At 38.5% G+C, this 19,839-nt stretch overlaps 1 protein-coding gene across 1 annotated transcript in view; it reads right to left on the reverse strand.

Annotated features, from left to right (window-relative positions):
• Positions 1-19,839, reverse strand: part of LOC139723713 (rapamycin-insensitive companion of mTOR-like) — a 126,033-nt gene that overhangs the window by 65,263 nt on the left and 40,931 nt on the right. Inside the window, exons 5-6 of the mRNA XM_071634934.1 lie at positions 11,129-11,324; positions 4,729-4,855 (exon numbers count right to left, since the gene is read on the reverse strand). Coding sequence (XP_071491035.1) covers positions 4,729-4,855; positions 11,129-11,324 — 323 coding nt within the window. The remainder of the gene's footprint in view (positions 1-4,728; positions 4,856-11,128; positions 11,325-19,839) is intronic.

A 19,839-nucleotide genomic window follows, 5' to 3' on the forward strand; every position in this document is an offset into this window, starting at 1 on the left:
CTTTCTCTGCAATGGGCTGCGAAAAAAAATCAAATCAAAACATCTTGTTTTTGGTTACAAGAGCCAACATGTACTTTCTCAGCCTTTTATAATTAGTAGCTATTAAAGCTCAAAATAACCTCTTGACACATACATGTACTCAGAAGAAAAGCTGGGCACAAATAACACGAATGAAGAGCAAACTTCCAATCTTGGTGGGGATATGGGCATTAAAGTTTTACTATGGAGGTGCCGCTCATTAGAAAGCAAAAACAAGGTAACCCCTGCATCCTGGCCTCCTAAAATGCCTTTCCGACAGTTTCTCAAAATACACTGTAGCGCACTCATGACACACTTTTTTTTCAGATGGTTATCGCTGTCACTCCCGTAGGCTCGTTCACATACACGGCAAAAGTTGTTTTCTTTCTTGATGTACATGTACCTATACGATGCTTCTGTTTTTAAAGATGTATAACCAGTGGTTTCTTGGAGACTAACTTCATGTATCACAGATGGTGCACTTTCAACACTTATCCGTTCGACCCCATTGTGCACCGCCGAGTGCTCACAATCAGGAAAGACCTGAAGTAAGGGGATCTCAATCATTGTGTTTAGTGAACAGCACTCTCTCAACAATGAACAAACTCATTCCTCAAGAAGCAAAGGATATCTACAGCTTGCCAGAATGCATGCGAAAAGAAAAAAAAAGTGATGCAGTGCCATCTTTCACACTTGGAGAGGGATCTTTTGGACCATTTTTGCACACCTGTTCTTTAATAGTAGATAGCATCATGCATTCGACCGTCATCCGAAACCTTTATTTCATGACGTAAAATTGTAGGTTTGAATGGGCTTTGCATCATGAGATTGTGAAAGACTGTTTGGCCTGCTTTCCAATAGTAACGTGATACCGTTTGCGAATACAAGCACCATAATGATCTGTTTACAATACAGGTGCAGGTTGAGCAATGTATTTCTTTCTTTTTTTTCCGCTCCTTATGCAAATGACCTTGTGTCTTGCCCAAGCCAGGAATCTGTTCAGAGCACTACACGTACATATGCAACTTTGTAGCCATGGTTGCATGATTCATTTTAATCTTGTAACTGTGCCATCCATTAATGTTTACTACAGCTCACGAAATCATAAACACAGATTACATGTACAGTCATAAAAGAATATCATTTTTCACAAATTAGATCAACTGAGAATAATTAAAAAGATAATTTGAACAGTTTCAGAAATGCCTCTAGCATTCCTTTCACTTTTAAAACACTTGGCCAGATATTGTACGGTGAGCATGCTTCAAACACTACAAATGAAAAACGAAACCTTTTTATTTGATAGCAGACGTGGTCTTATTCATGAATAACACAACATCTACAAATGCATATTCTGCAAAAAAATGCCAGACTATTTCACTTATTTTTGCTCCCATGCTCTTATTTCTTCAATCAAGCATCAGAGCCAAGAAAAATTGCATCATTTGAATACTACCCATGAGTATGAAATTGTTACATCATGAAATCACATCCCAATTTGTTGGCTTTTTGTTGTGACCTGCTGCCACCACAGCATCATCATATATTTTTCTGTAGATTCATCAATATGTGCAGTTCCCATGATATCTACAAGTAGAAGAAAAATGAATGTTGTATGAGCATAGATTGTACACCAATTTGATATTGAATTTCTCACAAATCCTACTCTGTCCCACCTGAACAGCCCCACCCCCTTCAATGGCCAGGCTATTCATCACACCATGAAAAGGGTGCAGGAAATGGTGTGCGGTCTTTCAGTCTATGAGCAATAACCACTGGGCTGCCGTTATTATTGTCATTTAATAATTATAACTCTCCGGATGATGATGAAGGGGTGTCATCTATTTCTGGAGTAATGCGATTTCCCCCCACCCCTACCCCCTTTTTACCAGCACTTGCATGCCTCCCCCCCCCCCCTCCCCATGGCTAGCTATCTCCTCCCTTTTGCATATACAATATTTAATGTAGCAGGAAACATGTGTACTAAATAGGAGAGAGAGAGAGGGCAAGAAAGCAAGAGAGACTACATGTGCGTGTGTGTATGAGTGAGTGTGTTTGTGTGTTTACATGAACTAGCCCCATGACGGGGAAGTCACTAAATTTAGAGTGCCGTGGCCGCCGAAAATAGAAAAGCGGGGTCTTGAATTGGCCAGCTGGGCTCATGTCCACAGTTGTGCTGGGCTGCGGAGACTATGTTTTATTCCTATCTCTGTCTCCCCTGGCACCGGATGCCAAGCCACATGGTACCAGCAGCAAGTTTTAATCTCCTTGCAACATTCATTTCATAATTCCTTCCTTCCGAAGAAAGGGACAGATTTCTGAGCAGGCATCACGAGGCCGACACAAATTACCGAGGGAGGTAAAAAAAAAAAAAAAAAATCACTTTGTGTTTCGCTGGCCATTTCAGAGAGTCATATTTCAAAGTATACATCGATATGCTTTTCCACAACCTTAAGACATGCGGCTTGTGCCTACTGCAAAGGTTGAGGAATCTGCCGCCTCTGTATGTTGAGCTTTGTCAAAGCAAGTCATTTGATCTAAAAAATGGCACTTCATAAATCAGCACTGACGCACTGAGATTGTGCTATCTGTGTGCGGTATACCTTGCACACCGACTTGAAATCGATGCAAGAAAAGCAAAGGGCTTCCGACTCCGACAAAGCTCCACAAGACACAAGCACTAGATGTGCTTTCATTTGAGAAATACACAGTACCCCCACGCTGATTTTGCTCCATCAGACAAATAGAGAGATGTTGCGTCGAGCTTCGATTTTTCAATGTTAGTCCTTAATGGCTAAATTCAATACGATCTAATGCAGGCTAAGAACCTCAAGGATCAAGCATCTATAGATCATCATCTAAAGATTGAATATCAAAGCCATTATAGTTCCTGTCTGTCGACAAAAGAGACGGTTAGTATTACTTCCCTTCCTTTGAAACAGGTCCAGAGTGGCAGATTTACTACCGGTACACCTATGTCTACATGAACACAATGCTTTTTATGGAGTCATGCACAACTGATGTATCATTTGCTATCCCAAAATTCTGCAATTCCCCCCCCCCCCATCTCATGATATGGGGGGGGGGGGGGGAGGGGATAGCCTAATTTTATGACTTTGCTTTCTTTTCTTTTCCCGCAATTGACATTTTAATCGACTTCGACCCTTCCTCCTCTAGGAATCAGGAGCTAAAGCGGATGATTTCGCAGACTTGTCGCTGCTCTTGGGAGACACGACAGTTACTCACATGTAAACTCTGTCAACTCTGTAACGACTATCACTGAAGACCTGCCAACAGCCAATACCAGTAATAATCCCAAGACCAATTTCTTTTGCTTCGTAGAAACGGTTTCCAAGCTGAAACATCATTTTTTCAAAATTCCTGTTATTGTAGTCTTGGCAGTCTGTCACACTGTCATGTCTTCAGCTTTCCAGAGCGCCCTCCCCAATGGCAACAAAATGGTTAACCATGTCTTATCATTATGTCATAAGCAATACTACAATAAAAGAGCCATTCCATAACAAAATGTCATGCAAGTCCAACATAATCCTTTTTTGCTCATCACAAACCATTACGTCAGTGCTTTATGTGTATCAAAATGAATTAAATCTACGTTCCATTGAACACTTCGGCCCAGTTCGCTATTATGGGGTTTTCTGTAAAAGGTCATGGGTCATGTTGGAAGATCACATTTCTATAATTTGCCAGATGCTGGATGCAACTTGGCATCAGCCTTGCTTACGTTCACTTCGATTGGATCACAAAATATCTGACCTTGGCTGCAAGTCACAAAAACGATGACACATACAATTTTGAAAACAAAACAAAACAAAACAAAGCAAAATCTTATTACCTATTCACCCAGATTTTGGATCATTTGCTGAAACCGACACAAAAGAAAAACAGAAGCTTTTCTGGATCATGGCCGCACACAAAACGTTACGACACAGCGACTAAAACCTTTACGAGTTTTTAATCCTCTCGTTCAAGCTGATACCCTCCTTTTGCAACAGTAATATCCTTCAGAAACTTTGTGTCGTAATGTGTACCCTGCTTCCACATACATGTTGCCTTGAAATGCGTATTTATTGGCTCTTTTCGACTTACAACAACCATTCATTCAGAATTTTTTTTTGGAGGCCGTCCTTGGTAGGAGAATGCAGGGCTGCAAACATTCACCGACTGAAATCAGGGAGACTCCACAGAGCAATCGCGGAGAAACTTGCTTTTAATTATAATTCATGCATTTCACATGGCAAAACACTTCCAGATTCAGGGAGATTTAAAAGTGCACCAATACCCTGAGTATTATGTTTGCTGTAGTTGTAAAATATACTTGAGACATGCCCTCTGCAAAATATTTTTTTTTTCTCACGCCGATTTTCATTTCTTTTTCTTTTTTTTTTTTTGGGGGGGGGGGGTGTAAATGTAAATTTTAGAGAGTTAACAGAAACAAAATCGACTTCAAATAGACTAGTGGATCACCCAATGCTTTTGATTGAACCATCGCGATATCGATACTTTTTCCAAACTACAATTGTACGTCTTGAACAATCATGATATAATGCAATGCGTACACGAGATCAGCTAACCGATCAACATGGAATCCTGATATTATTAGTAAAAATGTATGCATATAGCTTGAACACGCACACATCAGTACCGGCGCTCATGGAGCAGAACGTGCAGAGGTATTTTGACAATACTCACCAAGTTCACACAGTGTGGCCACGCAGGCATTCCTCATCCGATCTCGCTCCTTCTCCCCGTTGTTGCTAATGGCGACGAGCACATGGACCAGCGACAGTGGGCAGTATGCTGGCGCTACTGTCAGTATCTGAAGAATGCAGGGTGGCATAAAATGAGATAGAACAAAGGCACTTTTAAAAAACAAAAAGATGTGAGAAAAATGGAGGCCTGACAGACAAAAGTATTTTATATGTCGAGAATTCAGGACTTATATCTCTCTAATAAATCTGTACTTACCCAGCAACATCCTTCTTGAAAATATTCCTAAATCCCTATGTTGTAATGCTCTATTAACTGATTCAGGATATCAAATGTAGTTTGATAATCTGTATTACACCTTCTCTTTGTGAACCCCCCCCCCCCCTCCCCCCACAATTACAATAAAAGGGGCTGGGTGGGGGGAATGTGCATGAATTATTGTGATAAGAGGGAACCATATAATGCCATGTGCTACAATGAGAAATCAATCCTTCTTTTGTTTTTTTTTCCTTTTGATTAAAAGCCTTTGTTATATTAACTGGGTAGGATGCCATGAGGTACAGTAACTGTATTTCCCTTCCAGGACTCTGAGGGAAAAAAAACCAGAAGATATATATCGCCCTCAGAGCTTTCTAGCTTGTTTGCTTGTTTGTTGGTTTATTTTGTGACATTCCATTGCGATGCTACCCCAATGAACATAAACTTGAGATTAAGTACAAAACTTTAATTTGAAATTTTATAAATGCAAATGATGCACTACATATATATGCTGTGGACTTACGTTACCACTGGGTAGAATGGAAACTACGTCAAATACTTACGTGAACAATTGTTGGAAACATGACATGGAAAAAAAAAACCTTTAATTTGTTTAAACGACAATGTCAACAAACAAGAACGGAAGGTAATACTGCAGAATCACGGGCAGAGCTTCATGTAGTATGTATAACCTTGCTTTGATTCAGAACATGAAATCCACAGTCACCTGGATTTCTAGTAAGGCCACACAGCAAATGAATTCAACTCAAATTCAACTTGCTGTGAGTTTTATACTTATAACACCAGTGACAAAAATCTAAATGATGCTGTACACAAAAATCAGGATATTTCACTATGAATATATCAAATAAACAAGAAATTTCATGGTGGAATTTCAAGAGAAGCAGTGCGCAAAGAGAGGAACATACACTTTATATGTCAATGTACAGTGTAAATGTTAACATTGATCTAAAAAAAAGAAAACAAAGAAGAAACATAGAAATCATAATGGTAAATCCAAAGTGACAAGAATTTCAACAGCATGAAAGATGAACAAAACAAAAAAAGCCATAGGGGAAAAAACCCCTAATAACAACGTGCACAGCTTCATTATGACACTATCAACAATCAGTTCACTTCATATAGCGAACTGCTTTGATTTTCCTTTCAACTGACATCACCTAAGTAGAAATTTCACATGATTTCATGTGCCTTACCTTTAAAGTCCTAATAAAATGAACTATTCCACAAATGAATAGTAAAAAAAAAAAAAAATGTAGGCTGCAAAAAAAAAACAAATCTAAAACAAAACATTTTCACATTGCACTTAACACCCACTTAGGGTGGGCGGAGCCACTATCGATACTTTGTAGTATCTTGCTTTGCTCCTGAAGTGTTTTGGTGTTATTTAAAAGTAGCCTGGGCTGTCTCAGCAAAGTTCATGGGCAAAATGGGTCAAATCTAAACATGACTACCTGCCAGGTGTGTGATCTACAAATGTATAGTACACCAAGAACTGCATGGACAAAATGGCGGGATGTTGATCATGATCTGAATACCAACATTTTTTTTATGCTTATTCAGACAGAGAGAAATATCCCACTAATTGCCGATCGCGACAATTCATCAACCAAACTGCGCATGCCTGAATTCTACCGAAATGATGGCCCTTGCCTGTGTGTTCATGTGATGTTCAGATGTGTGTTTTGGAATAATGGGATGACATATTATATCTCAAGATAATTTGCACAAGCTTTCACTCGCCACGATGCAAATCACTGTGCTACTTCTCCAATCATCCTCACCGGGCACCTTTACCCTGCATACACATACAATGTATCTCATCTGTACCCATATACTTACAGCTGTGCTGTGAACTTTTGAGTTTAATTCTGCATAGATTCTGGGGGGTGTTTCATAAAGCTGTTCGTAAAGTTACGAACGACTTACGAGTGACTGGTGATCAGTTACTGTGCTGAATTATGAAAATTCTGATAAGCATAGCACATCAGAACTGATCACCAGTCGCTGGTAAGTTTGTTCGAATCTTTACGAACAGCTTTATGAAACAGGGCCCTGGTTGAAAGTTTCTACTGTTTACAAATTAGTCTGCAAGAAGCAGTAGCCCTTCATAAAGTAAAGGATTTACTGAAAAATGGTGAATGGTTTCGGAGCAGTTGATTTGTAATAAAACAGTTGAGAATCTGGTGAACATGATGCAACCGAAACTTTATCTTCTGAAACAGCTTTATATATTTGTACAACTATGGAAGGGATGTGAGCAGCACCAAGACATACTGGCACTGTTTAGTGAGTCTGCAATATTTATTTTTGGCAGCTGCAACGTCCTGCTCGTAATTAACCAGTGTCTAGTTTTCATTCCACACGAACCATTGTCACAGTGAACTGTGACGTGGAATTCGAGGAAGAAATCGTGTACCATCCCCACACAAATCCCCTCCCATATGTGTTTGTCGAGTAGTTTCAATCTCGGGAAAACATGCAAGGGTGGGGGGGGGGGGGGATGAAATAAATGGGTCAACAGATCCTCTACTTTGAGTTCACTGCCAGGTTAATGTTATTAATGTCATCATACCATTCCAGAGTCCACAATAAAACTGATGCTACATCGTGAGTTGTTTGATACCCCATTTTAATACAGGAGTGCTCCTGAAGCATTCAAAACTCTGTACACAATACAATGCAATCAGATCATTTATATCGCGCTCTTACACAGTCAATGACTGGTTTCACAGCACTTCACAACAAAATTCAGTCACAGATTAGCATTAAAGTCTTAAGATTCTTCTTGAAGACATCACAGAATGGGGAAATGTGGAAAAACCATGGTAGATGTATGAACAGATAATCGAGCCCTGAAGCATTCTAAAAAGTTATGCCCCTCTGGAGGCTAGGTTCAGGAGCGCTCCTGAAGCACTCTAAAACTTTGTATCGGTCATCACCAACATTTAGAGTGCTCTGGAAGTGGTATGCAGCACTCTGCTGTGCATACATTTTACATGTTAGAACTTCTTGCACACATGTAGGTCATTGTGACAAGAATCACACGTACTGTAGGGCTCACACGGGTAAATAATTCCCCAAAGAGACGTGTGTTAAAATTCAAATTTCAAAAAATTCTGTAAAATAGCTGGGAGAAATGAGGTGTTTCATCTTCACTAACCTGGATAAGTGAGATATACCCTTTCATCCATCAAATTTCCAGGGTGGGTTTTTCGGCTCAAATTCTGTCCAAGGGTCCGCAAAGCCGGACTACGAGTTCTTTTCACTCAAAAAATCACCTTTTTTCTGTACATGCAGCCAATGAAATATAGTCCCCTCAAATTCCATCAGAAAAGCTTTCATCTTCCAACCAAAATGCAGTTTGTAGAGGAATTCATACTCAATATCTGCAGCCATTCAGTTTTACGCCAAACTGCATTAATGATTTTTTATTAATTTTTTTCTTCATTTATTTTGGTATCTTTGGTACGAATTTGTGAAGGAGTCTGGGACATTCCATTTTATTTACAGGTGTGAGCCCTGTAATGTCCCTCTCGCCACTATGTTTGTGGTCCTGGCTAACAGTGATTTTCAGGTATGAACAATCTCAGGGGACCATAAGTCAAGGTGCTTCAGGAGCGCTCCCGTGCCCAACTTAGACCTAAAACATTTACCCCCACCTATGCGACAATTCCAAGAGTTGCCACACCTGCTTTCATCTGCACAGAGTTCAGGGTGAAACTAGGAAAACAACAGCATAGATCTGGGGCAGCATGTGATACGGTAAATACAGTAGCCCTCATGGACTTGCTTGGAAATAAGTTTCAGATTTGAGACAAGTGTCAAGATAAAAAGAGAGAGAGAGAGAATGTCTTTGCCATTGCTATGATCACGATACATTACAGTTGTTGGGTGGATGGGTGTATGGGGGGGGGGGGTGGTACATTATGTAGTAGATAGCTAGGCTTAAACTGCCCACTACAAACTCTGAGAAACAGTAATTTTTTCATAGCCTATTTCTTCATAACAATGTATGATGGGGACCACATATAACACAGTCATCTATCAGAAAGGCAGTCATCCTAAGGTTCCTGTATAAAGGCAAGAACATCTGTACACTTTTGTATCAGACAGGAAGCAAATGGGTGTACAATGTATTTCCCAACAAAGATAAATTCCATATCTGGACCCGAACCCGAGTCTGGACTGAGCAATGTTGTGTGTAAGCATACCGTCCCCTCTAGCAAGAGGCAAAACACTCTGTCCCTCGGATAGGACATAAAATGGAGGTCCCGTGTATGAGAGAGTAACAACTCATGCACGTAAAAGATCCCGCTTCATTCATTCATCGCAAAGAGCGGGGCGTTTAACCCGGTGAAGCGGTCCCACCTCACACCCAACTGGACCCCATGGAAGACCAGCTTAACGTAGCTGAATATGGGCTATCCAGCCATCTTCTCAGATGGAAATGAACAAGCAATATCTCTATTTCCTCATCTATCTTGCTCATTCATTTGTACTCATTCATTTGTACACCCATGTAATTTGTCACATGAACTTTACAACACTAATGTCTGGTATGTGGCTCAAACGTCAAGTACAGGCTGTATGTCACAACCTCATTTTTACAGTTTTGTCACACTTATGTACTCTTGTTTATCACAATTTGTTCAAATATTTGTTGTACCTTTGTTGCCACTGTCTTCGTTTCATTCGAATTACCATGCAACATGACAATCAAAATGAGTTTATCATAATCTATTATGATAGTAATGATGCTAGTTCATAATGAAATTAATATCATTGTTATCATATCGATAATAATGATAAAAATAGATAAAGGAAAAAGACAAGACAAAAAATTAAATAATGATAGTGATTATAGAAACAATATCATTGAAAGCGATCAAGAATTGAGAACAATGATGAAACGTGACTGACCAGCTCAAAACCCACAAAAAGTAGGGCAAAATGAATTTCCACTTTTCTACATCATAGCTGAAAAGAGTATTAAAGGGGTAGTACAGTTTTGGTGGAGATGAGAATTGGGTTTTTAACTTTTTGCGAGATACCAAGAAAACACTTACGATATAGTACAGAACATACCGTTTTAAGAGGAATTCAAAGTTCATTTGACGAAAATCGGGTTTGGAATGACTGAAACATCAAAAAACAAAGTAAAACAAAGCGACCGTAATAAAGTGTGGGTCCCACACTTTATTACAATCGCTCTTTTTTGATATCTCAGCCATTTCAAAACCAATTTTCATCAAATAAACGTTGAATTCCTCAAAGAATTACATGCTCTTTCACATTTTATAAGAGGTTTCTCATTATCTTACCAAAGAATGTTAGAAACCTGAAATTAGGTCTCAACCATAACTGTGCAATCCCTTTAAGCTATAAGCTATTAAATGATATGCAACTTGTTGAAATTGGAGTATTCTTGCCCATTCAAAAAATCATTGAAATAAGGGAGAGTTACGAGGTGCAGTTTCATAGAAAATGGGAGAAAAGTAGATTTGAAGATTAGTGTCACTCAGGCGTGCTGTGGAGAAGTATCAATGGAAGCATGATCTATTGCACAGTGAAAGCAGTACTTGTCAAAAAAGAAAAAAAAAATACTGTCTAGAAAAAAACTGCTAATATACGAATCTAAATTTGAGTGTTGTTTTAAGCCACCAAATTTTGACAGTAGGCAGAGAAAATATTACTCTCCAAGATGAGACAAACTTAAAAGATTTGAATTGGTCAACACAAGTGACATATTTTGGCCCATTACAGAGAATCCTAATCTGCAACTTTTAGTGGGTTTTGAGCTGGGTAGCCCAGGGTTCGAAATTGGCGATGGTCCGCTGGCCATTGGTCACCCAAAGTCACGTCGGACTAGTTAAAAATCATAAAATTCTGAAGTTACTAGTCCGTCTGGCTAGCCAAAATATTGCGTCAGTGTAAAAATTGATTCTAAGTAGTCCGCCTGGCTAGTTAAAAAAAAGTTAAGTGTGACCCCTGTAGCCACAAATGATTCTATCCCTCTTTCTGTAGTTTCAAGCATTAAAAGTGGGAAAAGAATGGAGAAAGTTTTTTTTTATTTTCCCTTCACGATTCGATTTGAACTCACCCGCCGGATGAATCGCAGCGCCTGGATGCGCTCCACGTCGTTCTGCTGGCAGATGTCCAGGGAGCGGACCAGGAGGCGGTCCACGTGTAGCGCCACCATCGCCTGCACCGCCGACTCATCCTGGATCAGGTGGCGCAAGGCCCGCACCCCGGCCCCGCGCACCTCCTTGGACGGGTGCACCAGTGCCAGCCGCAAACTATTTTGAGGGTGAGAAATTGGGAGAAGGAGTGGAGGAGTTTTAGATCATATTCAAAAATATCGTTACATAGTGATATGAATTGTTTACAAGAGCTCTATGAGAGGTACTGTTTTAGCACTATTTGCTCAAAATTGGAGACTTCAATTTAATAGCAAAATTTACAAGAAAACCTGGGACTTTAAATAATTATCTCATATGTTAAAGGCCTTTATAGAATATGTTTGTGTGTGTGTGTTGTGCTTATGTGTGTGTTAAGAAAAAGGGAGAAAGATGAATTTCATTACCATGAGTCAGAGTAACGTTTGGCAAGTACTTCTCTCATCGACTGCATCAAGTTCATGTGATTTACATCTTTTTACAGACTCAAGTTATGGATCACAAGATATAGAAATAGATGATACATTTAAATTGTTCATTAAAAAAATATATATACATCTTAATATAATATTCCAGACTAATGATTGCATAGTCAACTGACAAATATTTCCCATTTAAAACTGTTGTTTGCCAAGTTGGCCCAAGAGTTTAAAGATGGTGGAGCAATATCCTACAAGTATACTCAGTATTTTCATTTTGACAAATGACAAGTTATTTCCACCAAACATAGCTGGTGCAATAGTACCATCAACAACCAAAACAATTACAATTGTACTTATGTGAGATATAAGCTACAACTGAAAAATGAGAATCAAGGAACATATCAAAGTACTCTCAGCAACATTTATCCCCCTTATACCACAGTTCACTAGAGGACATCACACTGAGTTCACACCAATGTTCTTATCAATAGACATTAACTACAACATAAAATCTTCATCAAGTTGGCAAATAGGACTTCACTCCTACATTAAACCACCCCAAGCTCTGCAGAGACTATGGATTGAAAATCCAAAGATCAACTACAAAGGGCTTGGATCAGTGGCAAGTACAAATTATAATGTTTGTCTGTATTCCAATAAGAGTGACATGCCACCTTATTGTATAAAAACAGAAGTCAACTCCAATGATTAGAGAAGAATCAACTAACAAAACAAGAAATGCAGGATTTTTGTTAAAAACCAGATAAAGAAAAATAGACAGCCATAAAATTGTAGAGTTTTTTTTAATGTTTTCATGAATCATGAATGTGTTTGCATTGTGCAGTTAAAGGGAAATGCACAGTTTACACAATCACTTCTATGCAGCAGTGACAAAACAGGGATTATATTGTTTTAAGAAGTCACACACCTGTGCTACAACTTTATCTTCTGTAAGAATCTCTCTGAAGATGACATTCCAACTAATTATAAAAATCCATTATATAGTTCAGTGAAAGAACAGCACATGCATTCAAGAAAAAACACACAATTACAATGTAAGACCAACTGAAGAAACCTCTCAAATGTCAATTACTGTAGCTACACACAGATGAATGCAAAACAACAAGACTCTCAGCCCAAATGAACACCTAGAATAGCAACAAAACCAAAAACAAACTCTGGGAAGAGAAAACAACCGATGTATGATATACATTGTGCATATTCCACAGGATTCAAAGAGGAGAAAAAAACAACAACAACTGCTTCCAGCCAGATGGAATGTCAAGACTTCGTATGTAAAGTGCTGAAGGAATGCAATGAACAAGACAACAACACGCATTGATTGATCGATCACAGGAATGCCAGTAACCCACCACATGATGCTATTTATACACACACACATTTACACAAACATAAACACATGCATACAGTGTGGTTGATTGTCCCACCAAGAATACACCTGTTCCAAAAAGGCAACATCCTGTCTCTCTTTTGTCTTCAATTCTCCAACCGCTTTGTTATTCCTCCCTCAGAATGCTACTTAAAATGTCATACCACACCTTGTTCAAAAGAGTACATTTAAAAGGATGGTATAGTATTGGTAAAGATGAGGATTGGGCTATTAACTTTTTGCAAGATATCACAAAACCACTTGTGAAATAGTACAGAGCATACAATTCTAAGAGGAATTCAAAGTTTATTTGATGAAAATCGGTCTTAGAATGGCTGAGACATCCAAAAACAAGGTAAAACAATGCGATCATAATAAAAGGTGGGTCCAACTTTTTTATTAGAATTGCTCTATATTGGGCATCTCAGCCATTTCAAAACCAATTTTAATCAAACAAACATTGAATTTCTCTTGGAATTACATGTTCTTTCATATGTCCTAAGAAGTTTCTCATTATCTCACCCAAAAATCTTAGAAACCTGAAGTTAAGTCTCAACAAAAACTACTGTATTCGCCGAATATCTCGCAAGGTTTTTATTTTCACGAATTTCGCGAGTCAGCTGCTATTCGCGAAATTAAAGACACGCGAAAATATTGACTCTAATGCCGATATGAACGTGACGTATGCGTATACATTTCTCAATTCAGTACAGGACTCCACGATCGCGAATTTAACCACTCGCGAAATTGTCGGGAAGTCCCGATTCACGAAAATTTAAACTTGCGAAATATAGGGCATATACAGTATATGTGACCGTGCATCACAAAACAAACAAAAAGTCGCACGCACTGATTTTGTGTGAGGACTGAAAATAGGTGAACTGGGTCAGCCTAGCCAATCTTGACTTTTTCTGAAAGAGAAAGTCTTCATCTGCAGTATGCCAAAATTTGGGATCATAAAACGAACAGGAAAGTGTGCTTTTTAGCAGTTTATCTCGAACGCTTTTTAAAGAATAGTGTGATTAGATGTGTCTTTAGAGTCCCCTTTTCATTTCTTGAAAAACCATGTACACACTTTTAATTTTCAACTCAAATAACTTTAGAAAGGATGATGCTGCTGCTTTGAAAGTTGGCATTAAGCATGGACAGAATGTGTCAATAAAGCATGCTCAATTTCAACTTAATCTGATAATCCCTTCATTGTTGTTACTCCAGTGGTTTAAATCCTGATTTTTTGTCCCATTCATTGCACAGCTAGCATGGCTTGGTAAAGATTAAAGGGATAGTACAGTATTGGTGGAGATGAAAATTGGGCTTTTAACTTTTTGTGAGATACCAAGAAAACCTTTATGAAATAGTACAGAGCATACCATTTTAAGAGGAATTCAAAGTTTATTTGAAGAAAATCAGGTTTGGAATGACTGAAACATCCAAAAACAAAGTAAAACAAAGCAACCATAATAAAGTGTGGGTCCCACACTTTATTGGAATCGCTCTGTTTTGGATATCTCAGCCATTTCAATACCAATTTTCATCAAATAAAAGTTGAATTCCTCATGGAATGACATGCTCTTTCATATTTCATAGGAGGTTTCTCATTATCTCACCAAAAAATGTTAGAAACCTGAAATTACGTCTCAACCAGAACTATACGATCCCTTTAAGTGGTTGAATAGACCCTGTGCTTCAGAGCCTCTTTTCTCAGTTCACACTTTCCAGAGTGTGTGCTTTCTTTCCAATATTTAGATAGGTTAGGAGAGTCCATATGATTTGAGTTATACATCATTTTAAAGCTTAAAGTCTGCTCTTTCAGAATATGCTCTTAACTAAAAATCCATGTCTGGCAACTTTTTGTTGGTTTTGTGATGCAGGGTCACATATGATCCCATTAAAGGTCGTATATCCCCTTTTCACACATCACAAAATTTTGCATGGTTAAAGAATAATGTATTCTAACATCATGCATACAATTTTACAGTAATACATCTCAAAGTCTTAAACAAGAAAGGAAAAACTAAAAAACCAAATGTCATTTAAGAATATGCTCCCCTTTTGTACCAAGAATAACAGTAAAAATTTTCAAGGTCCGAATACATTCACTAGAAATCTTAAGTATTATTACACTCGCAATCATAAAGAATTTTCCAGATTTACTGCGAGGAATAGTCTTAATTTTGTACCTTCCTGTACAATGAATACACCAGCTCATGAAAGGAATCTCAATTTTCAGGTTGCAAAAGGGACGACATACTTTAAAGTGTTACATCTCGCCATGGTCCAGTTTACAAAAGATTTAAAGACAAACCATTTTTTTCAAGGCAGAGAAAAGAAGTTTTTATGAAAATTGGATCTATAATAAGAAAATTCTGGACTTTTAAACTGTCTTTCTTCTATTAACCTGTTGAGGACAAGCTGATTTAGCTTTAACACGCATTTACCATAGAGAGCTGCCCAATTTATACTCGGGACTAGTTTTCAACAAGTTTAAACAGTGATTTTAATTGCAGCCACATATTCATATTCGGTGAGGTGATGTTGTACATTTGTGTAAGTGTCACATCAGTCTTCTATTGGCCTTGTATGATACACAAATTTAATATAATTAATATAAATAAATATAAATAAATAATATTTAATATAATATCCACACAAAGCAATTTTCATTTATTCATTCATCAAACTTTTGTAGAGTTGCAATAACCCATTAAAGAGCGATGACATTTAATAGGGGGATACAGTAGTAGCTTAGAAATATTCCACACACAAAACAAACAAACAAACAAACAAACAAACAAACATGATTTTTGTGCAAAAGTCTTTATTTTGACACTTCCAACAATATCACAATCCCCACACTTTTGAACACAGTGTACTTGTATTATACTTGCAGCAATCAACAACTTGTTTTTTCTTTCACCATGTGCCAACAACTGCCTGTTATTACTGACCTCTAATGACCTGTGTAGAGCACTGCATGCCAACGATGTCTAATCGCTGCGGAACCACCCTCTTCTTATTCTCCGGTGAGAGAATTTCCAACAACTAACCACATTGTTTTCAGAGTGCACATGGCATTCACATGGAAAGCTTGGGATGAAGGGGGGGGGGGGGGAAGAAGCATCCCTCCCCCTTCATATTTGTACAATTCAAACAAAGTTTATGTCCATAGCTTGGGTCTTCATATCCGCTCGCACTTCCTGCACATTAAAGCCCTCAACTCTAATCCAGTGTGCTTCATTCACTGGTGCTGAATGGGAAGGCATAGATTATTAAAGAGGACAACCAGCTAAAAAGAAAAACTCAGAATTAAACAGACATACACATACACACACACACACACACACATGTGCAGCTGTTTTCAAGCATGTGTCGTCAAGCAAAGGCACGGTCGAGGACATTCAATTCTACGGGTTCTGAAACAAGTCTCGTATCTCCGTCAATCACACCCTCAATTCCTGGAATCACCACCAACCAGTCAAAATCCTCAAACTCCAACCTACTGTACATGGTAGTTGTATGGTTGACTCGACGTTACTGTACAAAACAATACTGGATATTCTGCATGGTACAATTTGTACATGTACACTGTATGAGAGCCTCTAGCTGTATCTTCTCAACTTACATACTTATGTGTGTAGCCTTGACTAAAAGTACACTGACACAACACATTCTAGAGTTGTGAATGGGCCAGCTACTGGCCAGGACTACTATGCAATAAAAAATCAAGATTCTGATGGCCTTGTATTGTAAAACAAACAAACAAACAAACACAAAAATAAAAAAAAACAGAAAAACAAATCTGCATCTTCTAAAAGAATCAACAAGTGTTTTGTCTGTTCCCACAATTCATGAAGCTCTAGCTGTCTTTATGTGAGAGGAAAAATTCTTGCAATTTCACTGGCTTCCCATGGCATTGCAATCTTTCCTGTTTGTATTATATTAGAGGTTTTACCATCTGCAATGCTCTTCAACCACAGCGACAAAATGAGAACAAAGTATAATCATTTTTCAAGGGAAAAGTTAGCAATTTTTGCTGCGTATACATAATGTACATTGCATTTCTATCAGTGTCAGGGAAGGCAATCATTTGGGGAATTGTTGACTTCCAAGAATATCGGCTGAAAATATAACAATGCTACTTGGCATACACTATAAAAATCATAATGACAACAACCATAATGATGAAAGAATAAGGTAATACTCTACTGTCTCATGAAGCCAGGTGAATATGATAATGATTCACAACGTTTTGACAGTGAAATCTGCTGGCCTTTGTCTAGCAAAACCATAATGATTTCAATTACAGTGATAATGGCACTAATAATGATTACAATGTCACTCGAAACAGTACACTAAAAGTCATGATTTCACGCAGTGTACAGCAACAAACGTTTTGAGTAACTGGTAAATCCAAACAATGTCATCCTGTGTTTCTGTCGATCCCAACATCGCTCACATGGCCATCATATGGTAGGGACAAAAGTGTCAATCCATTCCACAAAGTGTCAGCAAAAACATCCTCTATAAAAAGGCCCCACTTCGAATGACACAAACGGTCATGCAGAGTTACAAATGTACGGACCGCCGAAATAGTTTGACCGATTGGCCGGTCATCACTGACCTGGGATTGATAGATAGTCTGGTCTGCGATTGTCCCCTTGTCACCGGGGTTTGATCAGGTACAACCACTTCCTAGAGGAAACAATCGCCTTGACAAAGTGCATTGAGATAAACGGGTTTGTTGATGGCCATACTGCTGCGTATTGCTGCATACACCTTGTACATGAACCACTGTGCTAGGTGCGGCCAGGGAGGTGGAAGAAATCTCTCTTCCACCTCCCTGGTGTACAGCAAACCCACTTCAGTAGTTAGATTGAAATACTTTTGAGCCTGCAGTCATCTTTTTTTTTTTATCACTTTTTTTTTTTTTCATTGCACATCTTTGCACAAACTTTTCTTACAGTGATTTGTACACATGATTACCTCGAACTGCTACAAGACTGGCTACAAGTTTCCTGAGAAAAAGAAAAATGTGTACGGTATATCTCATTACAACTCTGTGCCCTTGAGAAAATATCATCATCTGGGCATTCATAACAGAATACCTACAGTTATAGATTTTTCATCTCCAAGACAGTGCTCTTTCATTGGTACTTGGTAGTCCTTGTGACAACTTCAGTGACATCTGACCACTTAATATTATCCTTGTAAAAATCTAAAGTAAACATATTAACCTGCTCGTGCTAAATTGACATTTAATGGGCAACCCTCCTACAGTATATAACTCAACTACACATGAATTAACAACTTCTAAGTAGTATATCTACTCTTTTATTTTTGTATGGTACGCAACAGAAATTAATTTATTGTGAACAAGCCCAAGTTGGCAGGTATTTAATAGAAAGAGATATGGAAATATACAAAGTGCATAAAAAATACTATAAAGTAAGGTATTTTCACACCATCAAATCTTCACGAATTGAAGCCGGCATCCTTTTTCGCTGCATGAAATTTTTGTGAATTATCACTGGCATTCAACACATATAAAGTAGACAGGAACTTTCGCATGCATTTAAATTTTGTGAGTCTTGGTTCTCGCGAAATTTGCAAAATTAGAATGCACACAAAAATTCCTTGTTTTACAGTATTATCACGAGAGCTGATGAAAAAGGGATATACTGTAAAACGAGGAATGTGCGCATGCATTTTAATTTCATGAATTTCGCGAGAGCCAAGCTTCGCGACATTAAAATGCACACTAAAGATCTCATGCATTGAATGTTAGACGCAACTAGCGAAAATTTCATGCTGTGAATATGGCCGTTGGCTCCCATTTGCGAAAATTGCATGCCACGAAAATATCGTGTTTTACAGTATACTGTAAAACGAGGAATGTTCGCATGCATTTTAATTTTGCGAGCACCAAGATTCACAAAATTAAAATGCACTCGAAAGTTCTTGTCTACACTATGTGCATTGAATGCCAGTGGCAGTTCGCGAAAATTTCATGCCGCAAAAAAGGCCGTCGGCTCCAATTCGCAAAAAATTCATGCCGCGAATATATCATGATTGACAGTATAGGAAGTAAAGGAGAGAGACAGAGAGATAGAGAGAGAGTGTAAAAGACAGAAACAGACTAAAAGAGAAATATGATTTGACAGGAGATGGCTGATATAAAGGATGCACGTAGCCACTTCATTAATTTTTGCATAAATACCACAGGATCAGGTGCATTTTTGACCAACATCTACTTTCCGTTTTACCCACGCTGCCAGCCAAAGAAAGACACTGGGTGACCACTGGCTATTATTAGCATACCGTCCGTCGGCGCTCACCGCATCTCCAATTTATCATCGTATCGTGACGCATTCCCGCTCTATCGCATTCGATCTCTCACCCGCGACGACGGCGGAAGACCATACATATATAGGCCAATATATGGGTTGTCATAACATGCTGTAAACACCGTTGACAAGACAGTGCAAGGCAACCTGGGATAGGTGTCCAATGTATCAGCGACCATAACCGAAGGTCAAATATGCCACAGCTTTTTCAAACTTTTCACATTTGGTTTTGGACGTCAGAGTCAACCTTTGCAAGTTACCATTTCTACCTTCTGACGGGGAATAATTTTGTTTGCCAACCACACTGCACATGATCTTTTTATGGTCAAACAAGATCATTAACCTTTGACATTTGGGCTCAAAAACATATTTTGAAGAAAATAGTAGAAATGCTTGGTCACAAACATCAGTAGAAACCGTTAGTCACAAACACATGATGTTCTACAGTCTACAGATAGACTGTGTGGGTTGAAGGTGGA

This window comes from Diadema antillarum, unplaced genomic scaffold, assembly GCF_040938485.1.
Source record: "Diadema antillarum isolate AM-2024a unplaced genomic scaffold, OU_Dant_1.0 scf00000197, whole genome shotgun sequence".
NCBI classification, from domain to species: Eukaryota; Metazoa; Echinodermata; class Echinoidea; order Diadematoida; family Diadematidae; genus Diadema; species Diadema antillarum.